The sequence below is a fragment of the Rhinolophus sinicus genome, chromosome 16 (genome assembly GCF_057876585.1).
Source record: "Rhinolophus sinicus isolate RSI-liver-muscle chromosome 16, RSI-T2T, whole genome shotgun sequence".
NCBI classification, from domain to species: Eukaryota; Metazoa; Chordata; class Mammalia; order Chiroptera; family Rhinolophidae; genus Rhinolophus; species Rhinolophus sinicus.
In genome coordinates, this window is record NC_142516.1 from 52868956 (window position 1) to 52892578 (window position 23623).

The 23623-nt window shown below is 41.8% G+C and overlaps 1 protein-coding gene across 1 annotated transcript in view; it reads right to left on the bottom strand.

Annotated features, from left to right (window-relative positions):
• ERMP1 (endoplasmic reticulum metallopeptidase 1) overlaps positions 1 to 5838 on the bottom strand; it is a 43986-nt gene extending 38148 nt beyond the window's left edge. Inside the window, exons 1-2 of the mRNA XM_019727154.3 lie at positions 5415 to 5838; positions 3777 to 4078 (exon numbers count right to left, since the gene is read on the bottom strand). Of these exons, the coding sequence (XP_019582713.2) occupies positions 3777 to 4078; positions 5415 to 5755 (643 nt within the window). The 5' untranslated portion in view covers positions 5756 to 5838. The remainder of the gene's footprint in view (positions 1 to 3776; positions 4079 to 5414) is intronic.
• Between the last annotated feature and the right edge of the window lie 17785 nt (positions 5839 to 23623).

Below are 23623 nucleotides of genomic sequence, written 5' to 3' on the forward strand. Positions count from 1 at the left end.
ACCGGGTCTTATTTTACTATACTATAAGACCAAGTCTTATATAAGACCAGGTCTTATATTAATTTTTGCTCCAAAAGACGCATTAGAGCTGATTGTCTGGCTAGGTCTTATATTTGGGGAAACAAGGTAGGTACACTCTCGTTCATTAAATGATTCTGTTTTTGTACATATTTGAAATTTTCCATAATAAAAAGTTTAAAGAGTAATCTAAGTAAATAGGCACAGTAACAACGCAGGAAATAGCATTTCTGGGTTTGTACTGTGGGAGGCAGGGTGCTACAGGGTTATTATCACGAGCTTTCAGGTAAGAAAGACTTAGAAGCAAATTCTATCCGGCATTTACCCTACCATTTCCTGGTACAGAGAGCAGGCTAATGATATCTACCTCACAGGTGTGTTGTGGGGATTACAAGATAATGTGGTCTGCATTCAGTATTCGTTTTTCCTTCTTCTCTTTGTAAACTTAAGGCTTTGCAGCTAGCTAAAATGCTTGTTTTGGTACTGTTAAATTCCAGGCTCCATTCCTAGTCAAGAAAAACTACTTATTACCTATTACTTGTCTTGGCGGTGTTATTGGATTGGATTGTAATCAAAGTGAAACAAAGTAATAACCATCTAATTACTATCAAACCAGAAGTACATGTAGCTGCCAGTAAAAAGTGCCACCTTCCAAGAACCAAATGAAATTAATGGTTTTTAACTTTGAGACTATGAGTTACTTTAAAATAAAAAAGCAAACCACAAAATTTTTTCTTTATTACAAAGGAAATTGAAAGAGACATACTATATAGGGCAGATTAAAAAGTTAAACTGTCCATTTATCTTCCTTTATTTTAATGGTTCTGTTGTCTAAGAACAGAGCTAGAGAGGGTCAAATATCTTGAAGAAAGTGAAGGAAAGTTAGAGGACAGGATCTATAAGGACTGGGTGGTTAACCAACATCTCTTTCCATTTAGAATTAACCCTGAAATTGAAGCCACCCCGAAAATAACTCAGTGTCTCTTCTACCAACAACCTGGAACCAACCATGCAGCAAACCCAAGAAGATATTTAAAGCTTTTCTGTGGGTAACATTACCCCTAATTGGTATCAGTTCCTAAGGTCCAGGACTGTTAAGAACTTTAAAAAAAAATACCCATGTTTCAATGAGTTCATCCACTGAAAGGATTCAGGTAATAGTCTATTTCATGATTGTGTTTTTTAACTTTTTAACAATTTATTACCGATAGAAATGTCATTGAGATTGTTGGTACAGGTATTCTTAGAAAATTTTATTTTAAACTGAGTTCCAATGACCCACAAAAATGTCATCCTTTCATTACTGGATTCTATATATATATGATTTATATATATGATTTGGCACTATGTTTCTGATACTTTTATAGACATCTTTCTTATATAATGCTCTTAAATAACCATGGTATTAATTTGTCCCTTCCTAGAATTTAGAATTGGGCATAGGGTGACTCTTGTTTTATCACTGCTTTGAAACAGGCGAAAAAGCTGCAGATCACGCCACAGCATTCTGCCGATCACTGGGTCCCTGGCACACACAAAATTATTTCTGACTTTATTTAAAAAAAAAAAAAAAAGTATACACTGGTATTTTTTAATATCTTCAAAAATATTTAATAGCAGTAAGACTATTTCATAATACACTTGTCATTGGGATATTGTGCAATATTGAAGTAAGGGACAGTCTCATTTTCTTCTCATGCTACAAATGCATATGAATCTCTCCTACCCTAAACAATTCACATTGGTCCTGCTGACCTCTCTATTGCAAGCAGTAACTCACCTTTTTCATCAAATCATTCTGCACTTCATGTGCTCAATCCACTGTTTTGTTGAAAACTCGAAGTTCTTTTTTTTCAAACCTAGTCGTGTTTATCATATATTCTTGGAAATATGTGTATACAGGTTTTTTTTTTAAAGCATGTTACATTCTAAATGCAATTGGCAAGCTTTCTGATTAAAGATCTCTTAGGATGAATCATTTTATCAAGCAAATTTTATTTTATATTTTGTATAACATCCAGAGTATCATATTGGGCCTGCTATAAGTTCAAGCAATTCGTAAATATTAATATTAAATAACAAGTAATAGCAAAAAAAAAAGCACTTTTCATGTCAGGCACTATTCTAGTGTTTTACTTGTATTTCATCGTCTAAGCAATGCAAATAGTAAAGTACTATTATTATCTCCACTTTACAGATGAGAACCTGAGGAAAGAAGAGGTTAAGTAGTTAGCTAAAGGGAGTATTAACTCTCCTTCCTTTCAAATGTAGCTGAAAAGAACTGACTGGCCAGGAAACACAGCATCTGGTCCCACCTCTGTCTCTGATCAGTGGTGATCAGCTAAGTTTATTTCTGTGTCAAATGAGGGGGATTGAACCAGATGCCATCTCAGGTCTTGTCTACCTCAAATTGCTACTACTTTCTACTCTTCCCTACTTATAATTTATTTAACTACTGAAAGCCTTTTTCTGATGAATCTTATTTTTTTAAAAATGGAAGTTCAATTTAAAGGCTTCTCATTCATTCAAAATATTTATTATGTCAGGCACTGTCCTACACATCAACTATTCTATTTTGACAGAGTATTTTCAGAGGAAGATTTATGGATGAATGAGGTACTGTAACAGTATGGCATCCCCAGTGGGCCAAAATTCCCACTTTTCTGGTCAACCAAAACTGCTAGGAGAGATGTCCTCCAAACCTTGTTTTCCTTGAAGGCAAGGACTGTTTCTTTATTCTGTATCCCAAAAGCCTACTACAACACCTGGCTGAATAAACAGTGCAAGTGGCAGAACCGAACTCCAGGACTCAGGGACGCATACTGGTAACACTGATGAAGCTGCCTCAGTCCACCAGCAACAACATTCCTGTCCTGTCACTGGGCTGCTGGCACTAATGTTTAATAATAAATAAAGCACTGGAGTGAACAGTGAGGGGTAGATCCTAAACTACATACTCTTCTCATTATCTAGCCTGATATCACAAATAAGGTTTGTCCATGAAAATGGTGTCCCACCTTTGCCCAGGAGCTTGGCGTTAACACGTTGCATACGGCGGGGTTTAAATCCCTCATACCCCTCTGTTCCGGCAGGTTTTTAAAAGAAACTACTTTAAAATGCACTCTTCTCTTTAAAGCGTAAATGCTTCTATGTCATTTATTATTTTTCTATGGAATTTTTTAAGATTTACTCACCTATGATGTTAGTAATCCCTCCTGGTGTGATACTGCAGAAAGCAGCTTCCTTTGTGCAGTGGGACAATATGTATTTCATGAGGTATCACTGAAGAGTTACATAAAATAATTCGGTGTTTTTCCAAAAATAACATAATTCAAAATCGCCTAAGGGATACTAAGGTTCCAAATGTTATAAACAAATCACTACAGTTCTGGAAAACTCTGTTTATTCGTACATCCACTGTTGTGAATGTAACACGTGAAATGACTCATGGGTGAAAAAATGTATCCGATTCAAAATCACTATTATTTTAGAAAAAGAAAATAATATGAATTCTAAAAAGTGTACATGATGCAGACTTTATTCATTAACGACATTTGCCCATTAGATATTAACGAAACACAAATAATTCAATAAAATATGCAAAGTAAAAAGAGTCAACAGTAAAAATGAGAATTCTCGTTATCCGTCCTTAACGCATGGCTCAGAAAAAAACGAAGATTCTCGTGATCCGTACGCAACGTGTTAATAAGCCTCCTGGGATGTGACAACTCCAAAAGGACTAAAGAACAGGCACATACCTGGTGAGTTGGCCACTGAGTCAAAATGACAGTTAGCCAGGACCGCATGCTGGGCTCCATCTCTGGGTTCCAGCTTCACCACCACGTTGGTGATGTTGTCATAGTAGCTGGTAAAACCTCCCAAGAAGTCGATGCTAAAGGAACCTGTAGGCCGTTGTACATCTACTGTAATCTTGTGAAGCCTGTTGCTTTGGACTTCAATCAGTTTAATCTGTTCCAAAAGGTAATGCACTGTCAGAATTTCATTTTCTGGACTTCCTGTAGTCCTGGGGCCAACAGCTGTTATGTGTTCAAGATAATCCCTGGAAGTGACCAAAAGAATGATGATGACAGGGTGTGCTCGGCTTAAGACTAACACGTACCCCACAACTTTTCCTCTAAACTTCCCTCCACCCACCAAAACAAGTTCTTTGACTTTTCACATCAAAAGGCTGCCTGTTATTATTTCAGGTACCCTGTGGAAAAAATCACTTGTAAAGTTCCATCATTTCATCTCCCATGAGTTCATCCCTTCAGAGTTATCTCTACCCACTCCACTCCCAAATTCTCCCAATCCTCATATGAAATCAATACAAAGATTAGATATTCTATTCAAACTGCTAAAGACGAGGCAGGACAGCATGCAACTTCACTGCGCCACACTCTGGAGGGTTACTGATGCTGGGCTAATGAAACCAATGAGCAAAGACAATTAAGTCAAGAGGTTAAATAAACAAACAAAAAAAAAACTTTTGATTGTAAAGAATGGACTCAGCCCTCCTGGTGTGCACACAAGGCCTAGTAACTTCAATTCAGGCCCAAACCAACTCTACCCCTAAAACAAACAAAAAAATATTTTGCCTTTTCACTGCATTCCAAGTGGGGAGAACCGAGTGGGGAGGTGTGTTCCACAAACTCCTTAATAAAATAAGCTTCCAGCACTTTGTATTCAAAAGAAAAAGTTTTTAAAACACAGAGGCTGTTGAAAACTCTGATAGCTTATGATTTTATGAGCTTTGACACAGGTTACAATACCTTTGATCCAATCACCTTTTTTAGCACACTTAATAGTGGTTATTTTTTTTAATTAAAAAAAAAAAAAAAAGTTAAACCTTACACACCAGGGGCTCAACGGCATGCTCCAGGAATCTGAAAACTTCTGAAACTGTAAAATTTTGAAGTGCACTCTTCCAGGTTGAGCTTCCCTAACTTTCAGGTTTGACCTGACCTCAAAAAGTTAGACTACTTCATTATCCCCTTCCGACATCTCCCCAGGAACCTAATTTACAAAGCTGGCTCAGTACACAAATTTCACTCTCCTGCATTTCATTTGGAAGGCAGAAGGGCTAGTAAAAAGTGGAAGTTGCTCCAGAAGATAAGGACTAACAACCAAACCATGGGCAGGCGTGACAGAAAGGAGGTGGAAAAGAAGCAATTGCCAGGCCACCCTCATCTGCACCACCAGCCTAATAGGGGGCCATGTGAGCCCCGCGTCCTGTAAGTTGGACCTGCAGAAGAGAAACGCGGCCACCCCACTCCACGTGGAGCGGAGCCAGCGAGCCTGAGCGGTCTCGCAGGGGCGGGTACACACAGGTGCGCTGCCCCGGCTCTGGCAGGTGACCCACGGGGATGCGCGGGCCGGGCGGGAGCAGCCAGTACCTTGCTTGGCGGGCGTCAAACTCCCCGTGGTGCCCACCGGCTCCACGCAGCACCAGCTGCTGCAGCGAAAGCTGCACGAGCGTCCGCAGCACTAGCAGGTAGAGCGCTAGCCCCAGCGCAGCGCGCGCCTCAGACAGTCCCGTCCCTGCAGCCCGACTCGCGCCGCCACTACCCGCCGCGCTGCGCTTCCGCGTCCTCGCGCCCCCGCCGCACGCGTCCACCCAGGGCTCCTGCGCCGCCGCGGCCTCCCTCTCCCATAGCGGGGTGGCAGCCCGGCCGTCCCGGCGCTCCACTCCAACACGGTGCCGCCTCACGGCCGCCGACTCCGAACCCCATTCCATGGTCACGAGCCTTAGATGCCGGCCCAACTGCCACAGCCCGAGACAACCCCAGGAGTAGCCGTGGCCGCCGCAGCGCCTCCTAGTGAGAGGACGGAAACTGCAGAGGGCCAAACTTCTTCTGATTGGCCGGTCCCTGCGAGCAGAGACCCAGCCTCTTCGGGCAGATCACCGATGGGCACCGCGGCAGGGCCACCCCGGGCTGGCCATAGCGGGTGTGCCTTCTTCTGCAGGGCTTCCCTGCCTGGTGTGCGACAGAGATTGCCACATGGAAAGATACCCATAAACCTAGAAACATTGGAAAAGTGAGGTCGCTTTTAAAAGAATGCACATGATGCACCAGGCAGCCTCATGCTTCCACATACGTAATCTAAGCACAGATCTTCCTAACAATACTATTATTGTCTCCATTTAACAGATAAAGATAAATAATAGCTCTTATTTATTGAATGCCTGTCATGGGCCAAGCACTGCGCTAAGTGCTTTAATACATTATCCCATTTGATTCTCATGAGAACCCTGAAAGGGAAATATTTTTATCCCCACTTAATAAGCTGAGTAGCTTACAGGTAACAGCTGAAGAACTTAAATCTAAATCGGTGGGCTACCAAAACAGCATTCTGGTCCACTACGGAATATGGCACTCTGAAAAGCTTTAGTCTAGTCTTCCTGCATGATGATGCCATGACCTTCCCTGCGTCAAAGCTCTGTGTCTCCAGCATGGACTTACTGCAGTGCCATGGCCATTAACCCAGAGACCAATGGAGAAGGTGCGCTCGCCTCCCATTCTGCTCCAGCCTACCACTCAGGTCCACCAGACACCAGGATGCACCTTATTCGCAGCTCTTCAGCTGGCCTCTTTCAAAGTCCTTCCTGCTCACCATCTTTTTTTCTCCAACAGGATCTTCTCACATGCTGTTTGTGTTGCCTGGAACGTTCTTCCCTCCCCTCATTGCCTAGTTAACTCCTGTTTAACCTTCAAATGTCAGTTCAAGTGGTACGTCCTTAAGCAAAAATCTCCTAATCTAATGAAGCCAGTTTCCCCTATTTGTAGGATCTCATAGCACCATATATGCATATAATTATTTAATGTCTTCCCCATTAGACTGTAAGCTCCATGAAGGCAGGAATTATGGCTGGTTTTGCTCACCATTTTATTCCCTCCTCTTAACACAAAGCATGACATGTAATATGTAGTCTATAAATATTTGTTGATTGAGTGAATAAATGAACACATAATTTTATGACATCAGCATAAATTTAGCTTGATAAGATCCTTTTTAGTCCATAAGATCCATGAGACCAAAGACAATGATTATCTTATTTATTCATCACTATGTCCCCAGTGCTTAGCTCTGTACCTACCCCATATTTATTGAATGAGAAAATGAATATATATTGTCTTTAATAAGAACCAACTGTCCTATTATTCTCTTCCCCAAAACTCTAGTGCCTCCACCATCTTTGGAAGACAACACCTCAGAAACGACTCTGTCCACTGCAGCATCACAAAATGTGGGGGTCTCTGGTTCGTAGACCAAGGGCACAAATGTCTCATGGTCTTTTAAGCCTTACCTATTTTATGCTGTCATTTGCTGGACTGGGCGGGTATCAGAAAACCTAGAACAAGGTGCACCTACTAGGAGCTGTGTTACTAGTTAAATCATTTGAGTGCTCTTTTTCTGAATGAATAAGTTAAGCATTTCTGACAATATTCCATGGGAGACAGTGTACCATAGTAGAAGAAAAGCCTGGCTGTTGTAGTCAGATCTGAGTTCCTGAATCAGGAAACTTCAATACACATGGCATTATGCAAGTTAGTCTCAGTGTCCTTATCTGTGATAATGTAGATAATGCCTGCCTTAAAGGGCTTCAGTGAGGGTTAATCAGCTAATACATGTAAAAGAACCTCACATAAAAGTCTCATTAAGGGCCGGCCCGGTGGCTCAGGCGGTTAGAGCTCCATGCTCCTAACTCCGAAGGCTGCCGGTTCAATTCCCACATGGGCCAGTGGGCTCTCAACCACAAGGTTGCCAGTTCAATTCCTCGAGTCCCGCAAGGGATGGTGGGCAGCGCCCCCTGCAACTAAATAATTGAACACGGCACCTTGACCTGAGCTGCCTCTGAGCTCCCGGATGGCTCAGTTGGTTGGAGCACATCCTCTCAACCACAAGGTTGCCGGTTCAACTCCCGCAAGGGATGGTGGGCTGCGCCCCCTGCAACTACTAACGGCAACTGGACCTGGAGCTGAGCTGCGCCCTCCACAACTAAGACTGAAAGGACAACAACTTGAAGCTGAACAGCACCCTCCACAACTAAGATTGAAAGGACAACAACTTGACTTGGGAAAAAAAAGGCCTGGAAGTACACACTGTTCCCCAATAAAGTAAAAACAAACAAACAAACAACAACAACAACAAAAAATGAAGCATCCTGGCTTTAAAAAAAAAAAAAAGTCTCATTAAATACTATTTTCCAGAATTTTCTTCTTATACAATCCTTTGCAAATCGGATTAAAAGCCATTTTCCTATTGTGATAATCACAGAGCCCTAGGTGGTAGAAATCGCCTTGTTATAGTTTGGGTCTTGGAATTCCAGCAGTTTTTCTCTAGGCATGTGTAAACAATAGTATTCACACTTGAATATTTTCAAGCTACCAGTTGTTAGATATCTACTTTGTGTCAGATAGTGATCAAGGCATGGAAACACAGAGAATAAATCAATGTTTCTGCCTTCATGGAGCTTACATTCTAGTGGGAAGACAATAAACAAGTGTGTGCGTGTGTGTGTGTGTGTGTGTGTGTGTGTAGGTGAATAAAACATCAAATAAAGTGCTACTGTATAAAGAAAAATGAAGCAGGGAATTGAGAGTGAGTGAGGGTGCTGTTTTAGGTAGGGTGATCAGTGTCCTCTGAAGAGAGGACACTGGAGACGACCTGAATGAAATGAGGAAGGGCGCCATAAAAGCCTGAGGAGAGAATGTTCCAGGGAGACAAAAATGAACTGGGATGTTCAGAAGCAACACTAAGTAGGGCATAAGGCTAAAGCAGACTGAGCAAGACAGGGAGTGACAGAGACAAGGTCAGAGAAGTAGGCAAGGGCCAGTGCAAAAAAGGCCCCCTGGACTCTGGGGTGGTTTTGAGCAGTGAAAAGGTCATACTCTAAGTTATGTTTTATGACATTGCTCGGAGTCTCAGGGAAGAGCAGCACAGGGACCACGCCTAGATTATAGAGGCTAATAAAAGTCTTTGCTAATATCGGGCCTTTGAAGTATTTGAGGATGTTGAGGTATAGTTTTATTTTAAACTATAAAATAAGTAGATCACAGTGAATTGAAACATTCTAGTTCCCAGATATCATACTGCTGATGAGGATGGAATGAAATGCGAAAGGCTTCGGCCACCCCGTTTTGTGAGCTATTGATAACTGGGGTTGACTCAATTCATCTGACTTGGCAGATAATTATGTCTTTCTTATGTGCCCATTTAGGACAAAGTGAAAGCTAGACCTACCAACAGGCACAGAGATGTCCCAAGTCCCTTCTGTTTTGCCATCTCTTCGGTATTTCCTAGTAACCTGGCTAAGGTGAGTAGAAGGGCATTTAAGCAGACAGGATTCAGGTGATTTACCAGTCTCTGTCTTCCACAGAGGTCGTCTCATAGCCTATCTGCATCTTTCCTCGGAAGAGGGGCTACTATGGCATTTGGTGAAAGTCGTCTGGGACTGAGGCTGGCAGGATGCCTTTACCTAATATTACAGTGACATTACAGTCAAAGGAGGTGCCGCACTGAGAGATAAGAAGGGAATCCAAACCAGTTGCCAAAGAAAGAAATAGATGTCCAAAGCTGATAGAGCTAGCTCAAGATTGAGAAATCAAGAACAAAGATCCCAAAGGCAAAAGAAATCTTGGGTAAACACTGTAGACAGGTTTGCCTACCACTCTGAGACCTTCGTTTGGTCTTACTGTGCTTACCGAGGTGGTAGAAGGAAGGGCCAGCTTTGTTTCAGGAGTCAGTAATGAATGCTCATGTCCAGGATAGGGCCACCAGGTTTTGGTTTGTTTGGTTGGTCGGTTTAGATCCCTTCAGGCTGAAGCTGGGGCTTCCTAAATACAAAGCTCTGCAATGGAACATTCAGGAACTGATGACAGTGGTCAGCTACAGGGAGCATCCCCAACAAGCCGGGCAGCCTAGAAACTGCAGCGCTGGCAGACAATGGCATTTAAAAAGGTATATAGGCCAGATCTGTAAATGCCCTTTCTTCAGAGCTTTTCTATCCCCCACAAGCCGAGAGAGAGAGAGAGAGAGAGAGAGAGAGAGAGAGAGAGAGAGAGAGAGAGAGAGAGAGAGAGACCCGCCGTTAACTCCCCTTCAGTCTTCAGGTTGGTCCCTCCTGTTGCCTCGTTCCCTGTAGCTGGTGGCCACACAGGAGTTAAGACAACCAGTCCAGCTGCACTATTAGCTGAAAGCATCATGTCAGACTACTCCTTTACATGGCTACTTAGAAAGAAGATGCTCTGATTTTTTAAAGAACTTGTATCTAAGTAAAAAAAAAAAAAAAAAAAAAAAAAAAACCTCTTAGAAACAAATGGGGTTGAGAAAATTGGCTCTTTTGGGGAAGGAAAATCGAATTGGAACCTCACACTATATTACACACCAGAAAAGGGGGGAAAAAAAGGTCAAGTAGAAGTCAGAATTAAACAACTTTTTTTAACTGATAAGAAATAAGGTAAATATAACTAAATAATTATAATAATTACATAAGATTCGAAATGGACAAGAGCTCTAATCAAAAAAGAAGTAGAAGAAATTGTAAAGGGAAAGTTCACATGTTGACTACACAAAACTGAAAACTTCTATGTGTCAGGGGCCAGCCCGGTGGCTCAGGCAGTTAGAGCTCCGTGCTCCTAACTCCGAAGGCTGCCGGTTCGATTCCCACATGGGCCAGTGGGCTCTCAACCACAAGGTTGTCAGTTCAATTCCTTGACTCCCGCAAGGGATGGTGGGCAGCACCCCCTGCAAGTAAAATTGAACACGGCACCTTGAGCTGAGCTGCCGCTGAGCTCCCAGATGGCTCAATTGGTTGGAGTGCGTCCTCTCAACCACAAGGTTGCCAGTTTCGACTCCTTGAAGGGATGGTGGGCTGTGCCCCCTGCAACTAGCAACAGCAACTGGACCAGGAGCTGAGCTGCACCCTCCACAACTAAGACTGAAAGGACAACTTGAAGCTGAATGGCACCCTCCACAACTAAGATTGAAAGGACAACAACTTGACTTGGAAAAAAGTCCTGGAAGTACACACTGTTACCCAATAAAGTCCTGTTCCCTTCCCCCCCCCCCAAGAAAACAAAAAAACAAAAAAACTTCTATATGTCAGAAACAATCACCAAAAATATGAAAAGTCAATTGGACAAACTTGGAACATTATTTTCAACAAATTTAAAAAATGGAATACTATATTTATACTCTCTCTCTGTTTCTCTCTTTCTCTGTCTCTAAATATAGATTTAATTTATGTATTTATATATTATTTTATATTATATAACTCAATAGATACATTTAATACATATTAAAAATCGGTAAGAAAAATACCAATGTCTCAATAGAAAAACATGGAAACCAATTACCCTCTATGTCAAAGGAGCATGTGAAAATATGGTCCATTTTTAACTTATCACATTAAAAACTTTTTTGTGTTTTGTTTTAAATTATAATAAGCTCTGCTGACACATTTAATTGATGAGCACTTTTATATGATGCAGGTGAGTTATGTATTGAAAGGACCTTTCTGGAAAGCAATTTGACAAGATGTACCAGGAGCCTGAAGAGAATTCACAGTTTTTCATGTAGTATTTTCATATATAGGAACCTACTGAAGATGTGATAAGAAAAAAATGGAAAATGCAAAAGAATGCTCATCTATAAAAAGCAAATATGTGGAAACTCCTTTAGCATATAAAACTTAAAGTCAAATAAATTATATCCAGAGTATGGAATGTCATGTACTACTAAATCAACGTTACCAAAGTCTATTCAATAATGTGGAGGAAATGTTCATGTTATAAATATTAATAAAAAGAAAAATAAAGATACAGAATTGAATAAAGAATATACAGCATGATGGCAGCAATGACAGTGGTTATCTGTGGGTGATTTTGTTTTTCTTCCTTATTCATTTTTCTATTTGCCACTTTTTCTACCATGAGCTCAGTGTTCCCTTTAAGAGTCTCAGGCATAGGTCAGGCTCCTCAGCCTGTGCCCAGGAAGACACTTAAAATCTACTGCATTTTGATCCTTAGGAATTTATAAATTGATTCCAACATGGATGTGATCCAACAAGGGAACACAATGTCAAAATGCTCGTCTCTGGCCCATGCTCCTCAAGCACATTTCTAGACTAAAAAGTTCAGGGTAAAGATTCAGCAATTAATCAATTGCTGAAGCATTAAAAATTTTTTGAGAGAATTTTCGCATAATTATTCTTTCAGTTCAGCAGGGGGACACAGAAGATTGGATTTATATACTTTTAAATGGCTTTGGATTTTGAATTTTCTTTTCCCTCCTTCACAGCATATCCCTTGTATTAGAGGAAGCCAAAAGTCTCTAGGGATTTATCTGAGAGTCACATACCCAGGGCTTTGCATTTCTCCCTAGGCTGCAAGGCAGGTGAGCCAGGACAGAAGAGGGTGACTCAGCAGTTTGGGGGCTGGGGGAAGCTAACTCCATGCTGAAGTCAGGTCGTTTCAGGCTATTAAAAAAAAAAGAAAAAAAGCTAATGAGCCTGTGCTCTGCCAGATCTCAGTGCATTTAGAAGTGCACACCCAGAGACTCCGTGTCTGCCCAATCCCCCCTCTAGGTAGTTATCTCCTCCTGCAGCCCCCTGAACTCTTGCAGGCTCTGTCCTGGACCTGTTTCATGTGGTCTGTGAGCCAGTGACCTCTGTTTGGTCTTTACTGGCTAATAATAGTCTCTGTAACGAATGCTTTCCCAAGATACTCAAAGGAGAATAGGAACAACAATGGATCTTGGATGAGAATGACAAATGTTTCTCAAAGTGTGGTCTGGTAGCATGAGAACCACCTGGGCACCTACTAAAATCATCTTCCTGTTCCCTACTCACCTACCGAATCTGTGACTCCTACTTAGGCCAAAATGGTCGTTATGGTGCAGAGGGTCTTCAGTGCCTAGTCCACGTGTCCAAGACGGCACATAGGACTCCTGTGAGTGGAGCCTGGGCCAGGTCACCCGCCTTCAGCTTTCTGAAGATCGCGTCAGCATCACCACCTTCGCCCTCCCTGCTATGCCCACCTCCCACCCACAATGGCCAGAATTCTGTAGCACCTTGCTACGCCACATCAGAAAACAGGGACACCAGAGGCAGAACAGTGCAGTGGTTAAGAGCATGGGCTCTGCACTCACACCACTTTGGTAAGTGCCGTTCTACCACCAACCTGCTGTGTGGTAGATCTCCAGTGACTACCTTAATCTTGTTGTGCCTCAGTCTCCCCATCTGAGAAGTAGGGCTAATAGTGCTGTTTTGAGGCCCTAGTTCAAGAGACCTGGTAAGAGTTCAAGATGTATTAGCTGTATCTCCTATTATGTAGTTTGGGCCTTATGTGCACGACATTCAGAAAATAGAAAGATGACATCTCAGTCTCTGATTCAGTTTCCAAATTCTCCAATCACTCCTCTGCTGGCTATGTGGGTGAAAGCAAATTAGAGAATTCATGGCCAAACTTGTTCGTATTATAGCAACCTAAAGTGTGAAAGGCAATTTGTTACGTAAGTCTGAGGGAAACTTGATTTCTAACTTTACTTAAAGGGCAACTATTTAGTTAAGTGTTTGGTACTGCTCTGCTCTCCCCACCCCTCGAAATACACACATCCACACCCCTATATGTGCATATCTCTTTATTCCTACCTTCTTGATGCAAGGGCTTATAAAAAACCTGTTTTCCTTTCTCATCTCAAATTGCTCTTGGTACATAAGCAATCAATAAGCAAGAAGCCAGAAGTACCAAGAATAGGTACTCTATTTTTTAAAATAAAAATTCATTCACAATATTATTCGGACATAAAAAGGAATGGAGTACTGATATGTGATACAATATGGATGAATCTTGAAAACACTATGCTAAGTGAAAGAAGCCAGACACAAAAGGTTACGTATTGTCTGATTCTGTTCATATAAAATATCCAGAATAGGTAAATCCATACACACAAGCGGAGATTGGCGGTTACCAGGGACAGGGAGGAGGGGAGAATGGGATCAATTGCTTAATGGGTACAGGGTGATGTTATCCTTTTGGAGAGATGAAAATATTTTGTAACTAGATAGAAGTGTCAGCTTGCATAAAATTGTGAACGTACTAAATTGTTCACTTTTAAAATGGTTAATTTTATGTGAATTTCACCTCAATAACAATAATTTAAAATTGTATTCAATATAAATTATTCACAGCTGACAATAGTAAGTAGAATTTAAAAAGAATTCTTAACTCCAGAGACAGATGCCTGCCAAGTTCAGAGTTAAAGGGATTTGCTGTTCCATTGCCATTGTTATAAATTGTGATGATAATAATAAAGACCTCGGGTTTCAATAGCGTCTTCTAAATAACTCAAATTAGGATTTCTGCACTCAGTTTATTGTTTTGTTTTAAGAAAATCAATACTGTGGTAGAGATACCGTTTCTTTAGAGAAAGCAAAAGAAGGAACTTCATTCACAGCTTCAAGTTTTTAAAACCATTTCCTCTTGATTCCTCCACAGTTCTAATTTCTCTTAACACAAAGAGCTACCCAAATATCCTAGCCAGAGGTAAAGCTAACTTGAAGGATCTCTTGCAAGGCCAGAGCCCAAATTGAGAGATTCAGGGATTAAAACCCAAGTGACCACAGACTTTGGGTATTCGCATGTGCTGTTGTGTCAGCAAGGTGGCTGTGACATATTTGGAGTAACGATTAGAGCATTTACATCACCACTTCCTGATATGAAGGTAAGAATAAAACAGATCAAATTTAGGGCTGTAGGGACTGGAGTGAATTGCAGCCCCGAGCCTTACCTAAATCATAACTGTGACTATTGCTCTGCGGAATTTAGGGCTCAATAAAGCCAGATCTTCTAATTTTCAAGAAATTGCAGAAATTCAGTTATTTATGTGAAATTTTCTGCGCTATTAATGTTGGAAACTGATTTTTAAAAAAGAAGACCATTGCATGGGTCAAACAGAGCAGATCTGCAAACTGGATCCCTCCCCGCAGCTGTCAGTTAGGAACCTCTGAGCCCTCACCTTTAAGCCCTCAAGGAAATGCTAAAGATAAAATATTTCCCTGAAAATCGGGTTATGCATGGAATTCTTCTGCTTTGATTTAGGGGAAAGTGTACAGTGCTAGAGTGGACTGTAGCCACAGATATAGGTAGCCAAGCTCGCTCGCTCTCTCTCTCTCTCTCTCTCTCTCTCTCTCTCTCTCTCTCTCGCTGATAAAAGGTGAGTCTTCTCAAATGCTTCCCCCCTCCTCCATTTCTAGCCACTGCTCTGTTTATTTCGCATTAAACAAGGAAAAAGTAGGATAACCCTTTCTGAAATTCTTGCTGATACAGAGCCAAAGGTCCTGAACTGGATTCTTCCCTCCCACCCCCACCCAGTCACACGGCACAGTTTTGAATACACTGAAGTGTGAAACTGAAATGCATACGAGTATTTACAGGCCTGTCCCCCCTCCTGGAGTTTGGACCGACCATGGGGCTATGCAGCTGTATTTACTTTTCCTGTGTGCCCTGTGGGGAGGAAAGAAGGGAAGAGCAGAGAGTGAGTGGGCCTAGAATGAAGCCCACAGCTATGGAAAATAAAAAGCATTCCTCTACACAGTGGCCAACCCCAGCAGTACAGATTCTTAATTTGAAATGTAATGTTCCGTAACTGTAACAGCATTTCTAGCAGTTGAGACTCAATCAAACCTACAAATTGGTTCTGATATGAAGGAAAACACTTACTTCTTAAAATTAGAAACCCTGTCTTGGAAAACACTGGTATCCTAAGTGCTGAGACTTCCTTCCTGCAGTCTTCTAGCGCTTTCCGCCCAGGCTCAGACATAAGTGGCCAAGTAGCCACAGTCACCCAGCATGGGAGATTAATTTTAATTCTTGGGAAACTAAAGAGAAACCTCTACATCCCACCCTGTTGAGACCTGACAAGGAGCCTCTTGGTTCAGACTAAAAGGAGATCCTTTAGAAGAAACCTAGGCATGCTATCCTACCTGCATCCTTTCCCACAACCATTTTGTTCATATGTGGGCTGATTTTTTCAGCCTTGCAGGAAACCATAAATAGATTTCTAGTTGACACTCATGCTTTCTGGTTTTTTCAACCCCAGTTCTTCCTTCCAGAGATGCTGGCCTGGCTATAAAGATAAAAATCAACAAATACCACATTCTTTACAACTGGTCTACAATAAATTATGGCTGGTTTGAGCACGTCAGCCTTCTGGTTCTTTCCAGAGTGCAAGACGTACCCTGGCCTCACTGGTGGTTTAGCTGGGTTTCCTGCCAACAAGAACAGGGGGAAATGCCCCCTCCAGGTTGTCTGGCCTCTCCCTGGGAAGAGTGCTGGGCCTTTGAAACTTAAAACTCACACTTGCTGAGCCTAAAACCTGTGTCATGGTGTTTTCCTTGTTTCTGTTTTCATCAGGCAATCTTCAGTGTTCATCTCTATGTTGGCTTTTAAAAAGAAATTATTGTTTATTTTTAAACTTGTAATGCCTCTACCTGTGACTCTGAGAGGATTTAACCATTATATGTGCTCTTAAAACAGAATTTTCTTAAAGTTTGGGGACGTGAGGAGGAGAGAGAGAGAGATCACAAAGTGAAAGCAAAACATGTTCAAGATATTTATCTTCTTTTTTCCTTCTCACAAAACTAACTCCCAATTTATTGATCATTTGGACTCTTCCTGCCTGGGAGTTAATCACCCCTCCCTCCTTATCTTTTTCTCCTCCCTTTGCTGCCAAGTGTCTTTGTTATCTCTCCCGCAGGGGAGGGAATGAAAAACTCAAATTAGTTATCTTTGATTAAACCAGCGGGGATAGTGGGGTCCAAGTCCTACAGGGCCCTTCTTAGAACAAACAATGGGGTCAGCCCCCTCCTCTCAGGATAGCACACCTTGAGTGAACTTGCTAGAGTGAACCAGGACTCTAAGGTGGGAGAGCTTCAGGGGGAAAATGAGAGGGCCTGAGGTGTTCTTTTGAGGCCACACAGCCATTGACTGTACGTGGGGAAGTTCCAAGGGAGAGAGGCAATTAGCGAAACTCCATTGTTTGGGACAGGAAGAAGGGAGGAGAAGAAGCCACTTTGGGTTGTCAGGCAGGTCTGGGTGGGCAGATGTGGTAGCGCAGGGTTTCCTGAACTTGACTGTGCATAGGAACTACCTGGGATCTGAGTCTGAAGACTTAGGGTAGGAGAGATTCTACATTTGTAGCAGGTTCCCTGATAATGCGGGTTCTGCTATCTTACCACACTAATTAACCCTGCTTTGTGAAGCAAAATGATAGAGCATTTGGGGAACTAGAGACAACATAAAGGTGAGGTGATGGGTGGGAGAGAGCAGACAAAGCAGTCTGCATTCACTCACCATTAAGCAATGGATGGACAGTCTTACAGGAAGGCAGCCAAGTGTGGAACAAGGCCCCTGTGGAGGGTAGATCTGGGTTCAAATTCTGACTCTGCCACTAATTTACTGTGTGACTTTAGCGAACTCCGAGTCTTAGTTTCCTCATCTGTAAAAACAAGGATCATAAAACCTCCCTCGTCCACTTCACAGGATTACTCTAAGGATTAAATGAAATAATTATGAGAAAGCTTTTCATAGGTGCCAAGTACTTTGCAATGTAATCTATGATTATGTCGTAACATCGCAATGTTTCACCCACATATGAGTAATAGCCATCTCTAACTACATTTCTCAGAGCACTGGGTGAGAGCTTCATGAGTGTGTAGAGGAGGATCTCATATTGGTTTCATCATCCTTCAAAGCCTTTGCAACCAACACTGTGCACTGGTCCCTGCCCCAGGCCTTTGCTCTCTCTCTGGTTCAACATCAATCATTTCACTTGTTTTTTTTGGGATGATCATTCCTTTCTGAAAGAATGAAGAACCTGTTTGCGTTGATGGAAACTCCTCTTCTATTTTTGGGCTATCTCACATTTCACCTACACTCCTGGGCAGAATAGTTGATTTTCCTGTTTGACATGGAACTAGAGGCCTTTTCTTTAGGAAACTCCAATGCGTAGGCTACAAAGATGGGTTGCAGAAGCTTTCTTCAACTTTGGCAGACTATGATGGCACCCATCCCACCAGACTCAGTATATTTGCTACTGCGTCTCCTCAGCACCAACACACAAGCACCCCAGGCCTCCATTACCCAGAATGCCTAGGGGAGAGGAGGAGGGGACTCCAGCAAATGGAATTTTCTGTTTAACTCACTGTTATATCTAGAAAATACATCCCCCCACATTCTTACAATTAAAAATCTCTCTAAAACATCGCTTCTAGTTTATTACCTTAATTAGGAGACTATCCTGACAATTAGTTTTTTGAAGCTTAGGATTTGTAACATCTCGTCATCATTACATTACACAGTGAGGCTAAGATATAGATGACTGTAGACAGACTCCAGATTGATTTTCTTTTTTAACTAAAATCCAAATTTATCTCCTCTTATGAATAACACATAGCAGGCAGACAGTATGCCACATGCTTAACAAGCATTACCTTATTTCATCCTGAAAAAAAAAAAAAAGAAAAATCAAAACAGAAAAACCTATCAAGTAGATTAGTTATTAACCCACTTTTATTGAAGAAGAAACTGACGCTCAGAGAAGGGATATAATTTACCAAAGGTCATATACACAATAAGTGGCTGAGGTGGGATTTAAAGATAAGTATGTATGGTAGGTAGAATAATAGCCCCCTAACCATGTCCACACCTTAACCAGTAAATATGTTTCCTTACTTGTCAAGAGGGACTTGGCAGATATGCTTAAATTCAAAACACTGAGATAGGAATTTTATCCTGGATTGTCTGGATGGGCCCAATATAAATACAAAGGTCCTTATAAGAAAACATGGAAGGCAAGAGAATTAGAAAAGTAATGAGAGAAGCACAGGTCAGAGTGCTACAGGGCCTCTTGGAGCTGGAAGAGTCAAGGAAATGGATTCTCTCCTAGGACCTCCAGAAGGAACACAGCTCAGGCGAGCCATTTTGGAATTCTGACTTCCGAAACTGTAGGCAATAAATTAGAGTTTTAGGCCAGTAAATTTGTGGTTAATTTCTTACAGCAGCATAGGAAACTAATATGCCTACTGATATGAGTAGTGGAAAGAAAAGAGTCTGGTTTTGTCTATGAGTCATAAATATTTTGCTGGTAGAGATTTCTGGTATTCCATGTTAGGAAATTGTAATTATTTTTTTAATGCTCAGAGCCTGAACTCTTAACCACTGAGCCGAATGGCCTCTCCTGGGTCCACCCCCCAAAAGGCCCTTGTTGTTTGAAGGTTGCTGTTTGTGGCTAGAATTCTGGTTTGATAGGGATTGCTACATAAAGCCTATAAAGTTTACTTGTATTGGAAATTATTGGTGAAACTACTTGAATATCACCTGTCTAAAAGTGCAATAGTGTGGACTGGTTTACAGGGGTGTCAGTGTGAGTGCAGGTGGATGCCGGAAAGAGAAGGAGGGACCCACATGGCTTACCATGCTCAGATGGGTTATTCTGACCTAGCAGGGAAAATGAATGGAGAAGCCCTACTGAGCTTTAATCTGACAATCAGATAGTCACCGTCCGTGGGGGACAGAGGGGACCCTCAAGATAATCATTCAGCCCCTTCATTGTATAAATGAGGAATTCGGTCCCAGGGAGCACTGCCCTGCCCAAAGCACCCAGTGAATCCTGGGTGAGAACCAGAGCCCAGACCCAAACCCTAACGCCCGTCATCTTGGCACATGGTGCATTTTGTGTACACTAATTAGGAGTTTTACATAAACAAGGTCCTGGTTCGATCACTGAGGCTGATATTTGTAGACACTCTCTCTGAGCACCAAGAAATGTCCACACTTCAGAGAAGTTGTCCTATCACACTTGGCAAAGAATATCCATGCCGTCATAAGTTTGTTCAGAGCAACATCTGTTATAAAAATAAATATTCTGTCGTAGCACATCTTTGGCATGTTAAGTTCTTACAGAAGTATCTATGTTGACAGTGGCAAACATAATCATTTTCCTGTTGGAACACGTATCAATCCACCCACATTTTGACACAAAATAGATGAAACCAGGCCAAAGGTCACTCCTCTATCCATGCCATAAACACACACAGGCTTAAAATGAAGGAACCCAGACACACATGGTGTGGATTTCAAGGCACCCTCTCTCTTTTCCTCTCTCTCTCTCATACACACACGCACCAAATAAAAATGCCCCCCCCCCAAAAAAAAAAAAGGTATACTTAATCCTTTCTAATCTACTTTCCCAGATATGAGCTCATTTTCAATTGAGTTGAGTGTGTACAATGTGCCGGGCATTGATCTAGGTACTGGGAATACAAAAATTAATAGACCCAGTTCCTGGCTTGGGGGAGCTCCCATCCTATTTGTGAGTTGGTTGGGAATTTTACCAACAAGGAAGCAAAACCAGAGTGCTTAAGTAATAGGCCCAAGGTCACACAGCCTGCTGTTGTCCGAGGAGACTACGCCCCAGCTCTTTCCCCCTTTCAGCTTTGAGCACTAGTAGAATCCGTGCATGGGCTGCGTCAGAATTTCTTGGGGTTCTTGTTTAAAATATGGAATCTCCTGGCCATCTGAGGAGGTTGGGGGGTTAGGAAGAAGTGTGTGTCTGGGTAATCTGAATGGTTAACAGGCTCTTCAGGTAACACTTGGGTTGGTAAGCCTCAAAATAGATCCAGTTGTCAGTGGGTCTCTACTCAGCTGTAAAAATTAGCAGAAGCATTTAAACAAATATACCAGTTCTGAGCCTGATGCCAGAGGTCTACATTCAGTTAATCTGGGTCGTGCCCAGGCAATTACATCATGTTGGAAAGTTGCTCAAATGATTCGAATGTGCTGATTTGGAAACCCACAGTCGTGCAAATAGTAATAACAAATATTACACCCAGAGTCCGGGTAACAGCCTCAATAAATCAACCCTAACCTTCTGGCTTTGCTTGATACCAGCACGCTGAGATGTCTCCTGAAGGGCCCCAATGGGCTCCGCTCAAGTGTATTTCACAGAAAACAAAACCTCCCAATAAAACTGTGTTGAAACCTGGAAGAAAAAAAAAAAAAAAACCCTTTGGAATAAGTAAGCGCCAAATTGGAGGCTCCCCTTTAGCAATCATGCAGCACCTGTGGCATGCATTTTGTATGCTCTTAGCCCAGGGCCACATCTCATTTTCCTTCCATGGTTTTCCTTCTTTCCTTCACTTGTTTCTATGCTTATCTATTTATTTTTTTTTCCAGACAAATGTTCTCTTAATTTTTTCTGGCATGCTAGAAATGAATAAATTACACTATTTAAATATTGTCAATACATTTTTCTTTCTCATGGGACAGAGAGAAAGGAAAGGGCATGCAACTAAGATTGAGAGAAGTGTATGTACACAGAAAACCTGCAGAAGGGGGCAGGGCGAGAGAGGGTCAAGGTCAGTGAACCTTACACAGTGAACGTTTTCCAAACACAAGAGGATTTTTAAAAGCTGCCTTTTGTAGTCAAAGCCTTTAACACTTTTATTCTTATTCAGAATCAGTGCCAGTATTAAGTCAGGGGCAGCAAGAGTTACAATATCAAGGCAGGGCATTAGGTATTCTGACTATGAGTCATTAAAAAAAGAAAATGAAAGACTTCCTTTCCTCTTCACACACACACACACACTACGAGATTTATTTCACAACAAAATATTGAGGAAAAGTTATTAACACTACATCTAAAATGATTTGAAACGGAATATTGCTTAACAAAAGGCTTGAAGTAGTCTATTTACAAATTTGGGAGATTTTGATTTCACAGTGAGTCAGGGAGGCATTTTTGTTTTTTTGTTTTTGTTTTTTAAATCTCATTTCTTTACAGAAACACATTTTAGATTTTTATGATCTTTTAACCAAAAAAGCTCCCATTTCAAAATAAAAAGGAAATTCCAGATCATATAGACATTTCCAGCAATGACATTTCTTTAAACAACACATATTCAGTTGTAAGATGTTAACTAAGTTTCTGGAATAAATATGGGTTTCTTTTTGTTTTTTTTGTTTTTTTGTTTTAATAACCAAGCACATTATAGAGAATGTGGGATCCTAAGCATAATGTAGTGGTCACTGAGTTTTTCTTGTCTTCCCTTTAGATGTTGTTATTTCTAGCACGAGTAAGCAGCAGTCTTATGCTCTCAGCCCCTGGGATCTTTAGTTGCTACTGTATCAGCAAAGAAGCCAACCATTTTAAGAATGCTTAAATGAACACATTCCAAACCGAAGAATACCTGTTTATTTTTTAACCTTGTAGTATCTCTATCTTAATGAATTTTGAAATCAGGGACATTATAGAAAAATCAATAGCAACAACAGAAGAGATTCTATTCACCACACTAAGACAAGTTTTCTTTTACAAATGGAATGGAAATCTTTTCCTCTTTCAAAGCCACAGGGCCATCCCACCTGCCATTGTAGGAGGGAAACAGGATACTTTTCCTCTAATCTCTTAGGTTTAGTCACTGGGACCTATGAATTACACTGACAAAAAGAAAAGGCATGCAGATTTTATTGATGTTAACATTTTTGCATACACAGAGGCTGCACAAAAAAAGGAGTGAATACCTAAAGAAGCAGTTAGACTTGGGAGCTGATGTATCGTTTTAACAAAGGGTGACAGTGGAGAAGGGAATAGACAAAGGAAAGGGGATTTGGGCTCTTAGGGGCAATAAATAGTGTGAGAGTAAATAGGTAATAAACACAGGGGGGATCTAATGGGAAACAGAAGATCAGGGTTATTTTAGTAAGGGCTGTTTATGCAGGTTCATCCTGGAGCCTGCTTTCTATCTGTGGTGTAAGGAGCACTCTCCCCATCCTGGTACTCGAGGCGGGGGTGGGGGTGGGGGTGGGGGGGATTTATGCCACCTTCACCAGGGGAAATTTATGCCCTGCTTTAAGAAAGAGGAAGGGCAGAGTGCGCTCCTTACATCTGCTGTTTTTCAATGGCTTTCAGCTCAAAATAATCTGTGTGCCAAAATGTGGGGTAGCAGCTACTGATGCCCCTCACCACTTCACTTGTCTTCCCTCTTGCTTTGTGGCCATGCCCAGGGATGCCTGGGGTTTCCGTGCTGAACTCCCAGGAAAGTTCTATTCATTCTGTAAGGAATCACACTCTGCTAGTTAAGAAACAGTCACCTATATGGGGTTCAAGGGAGTCTGTTCTCCAGCTTGTTTGTGTTCTGAAACGTACTTCAGCCCTGAGAAACAAGAACCAGAAAACCATGGAAAGTCAGGCAGATGGGAGTTGGAGGCCCTGGCAAGGAGGGTCTGCCCACCACCACCCTATCCCCCAACCCCCCAGTTCTCCAGGAAGTAATTCTCAAACTTCGTGTGCATAAGAATGACCTGGAAGGCTTATTAAAACACAGCTTGGGGGGCGGGGGGCTCTGCCGCAGAGTTTCAATTCAGTAGATCTAGGATGCCTAGCAATTTGCATTTGTGACAAGCTCCCCTGTTGCTAGTCAGGGGACCACACTGAGTCGCACTGCCCTAGAGATAGGACTATCCACCCTCCAGTCGGGCTGAGAAGTAGCTGCTATGGGCGAAGAGCCACTCAGGCCTGGAGGGAGGAGAGGAGCTCATGT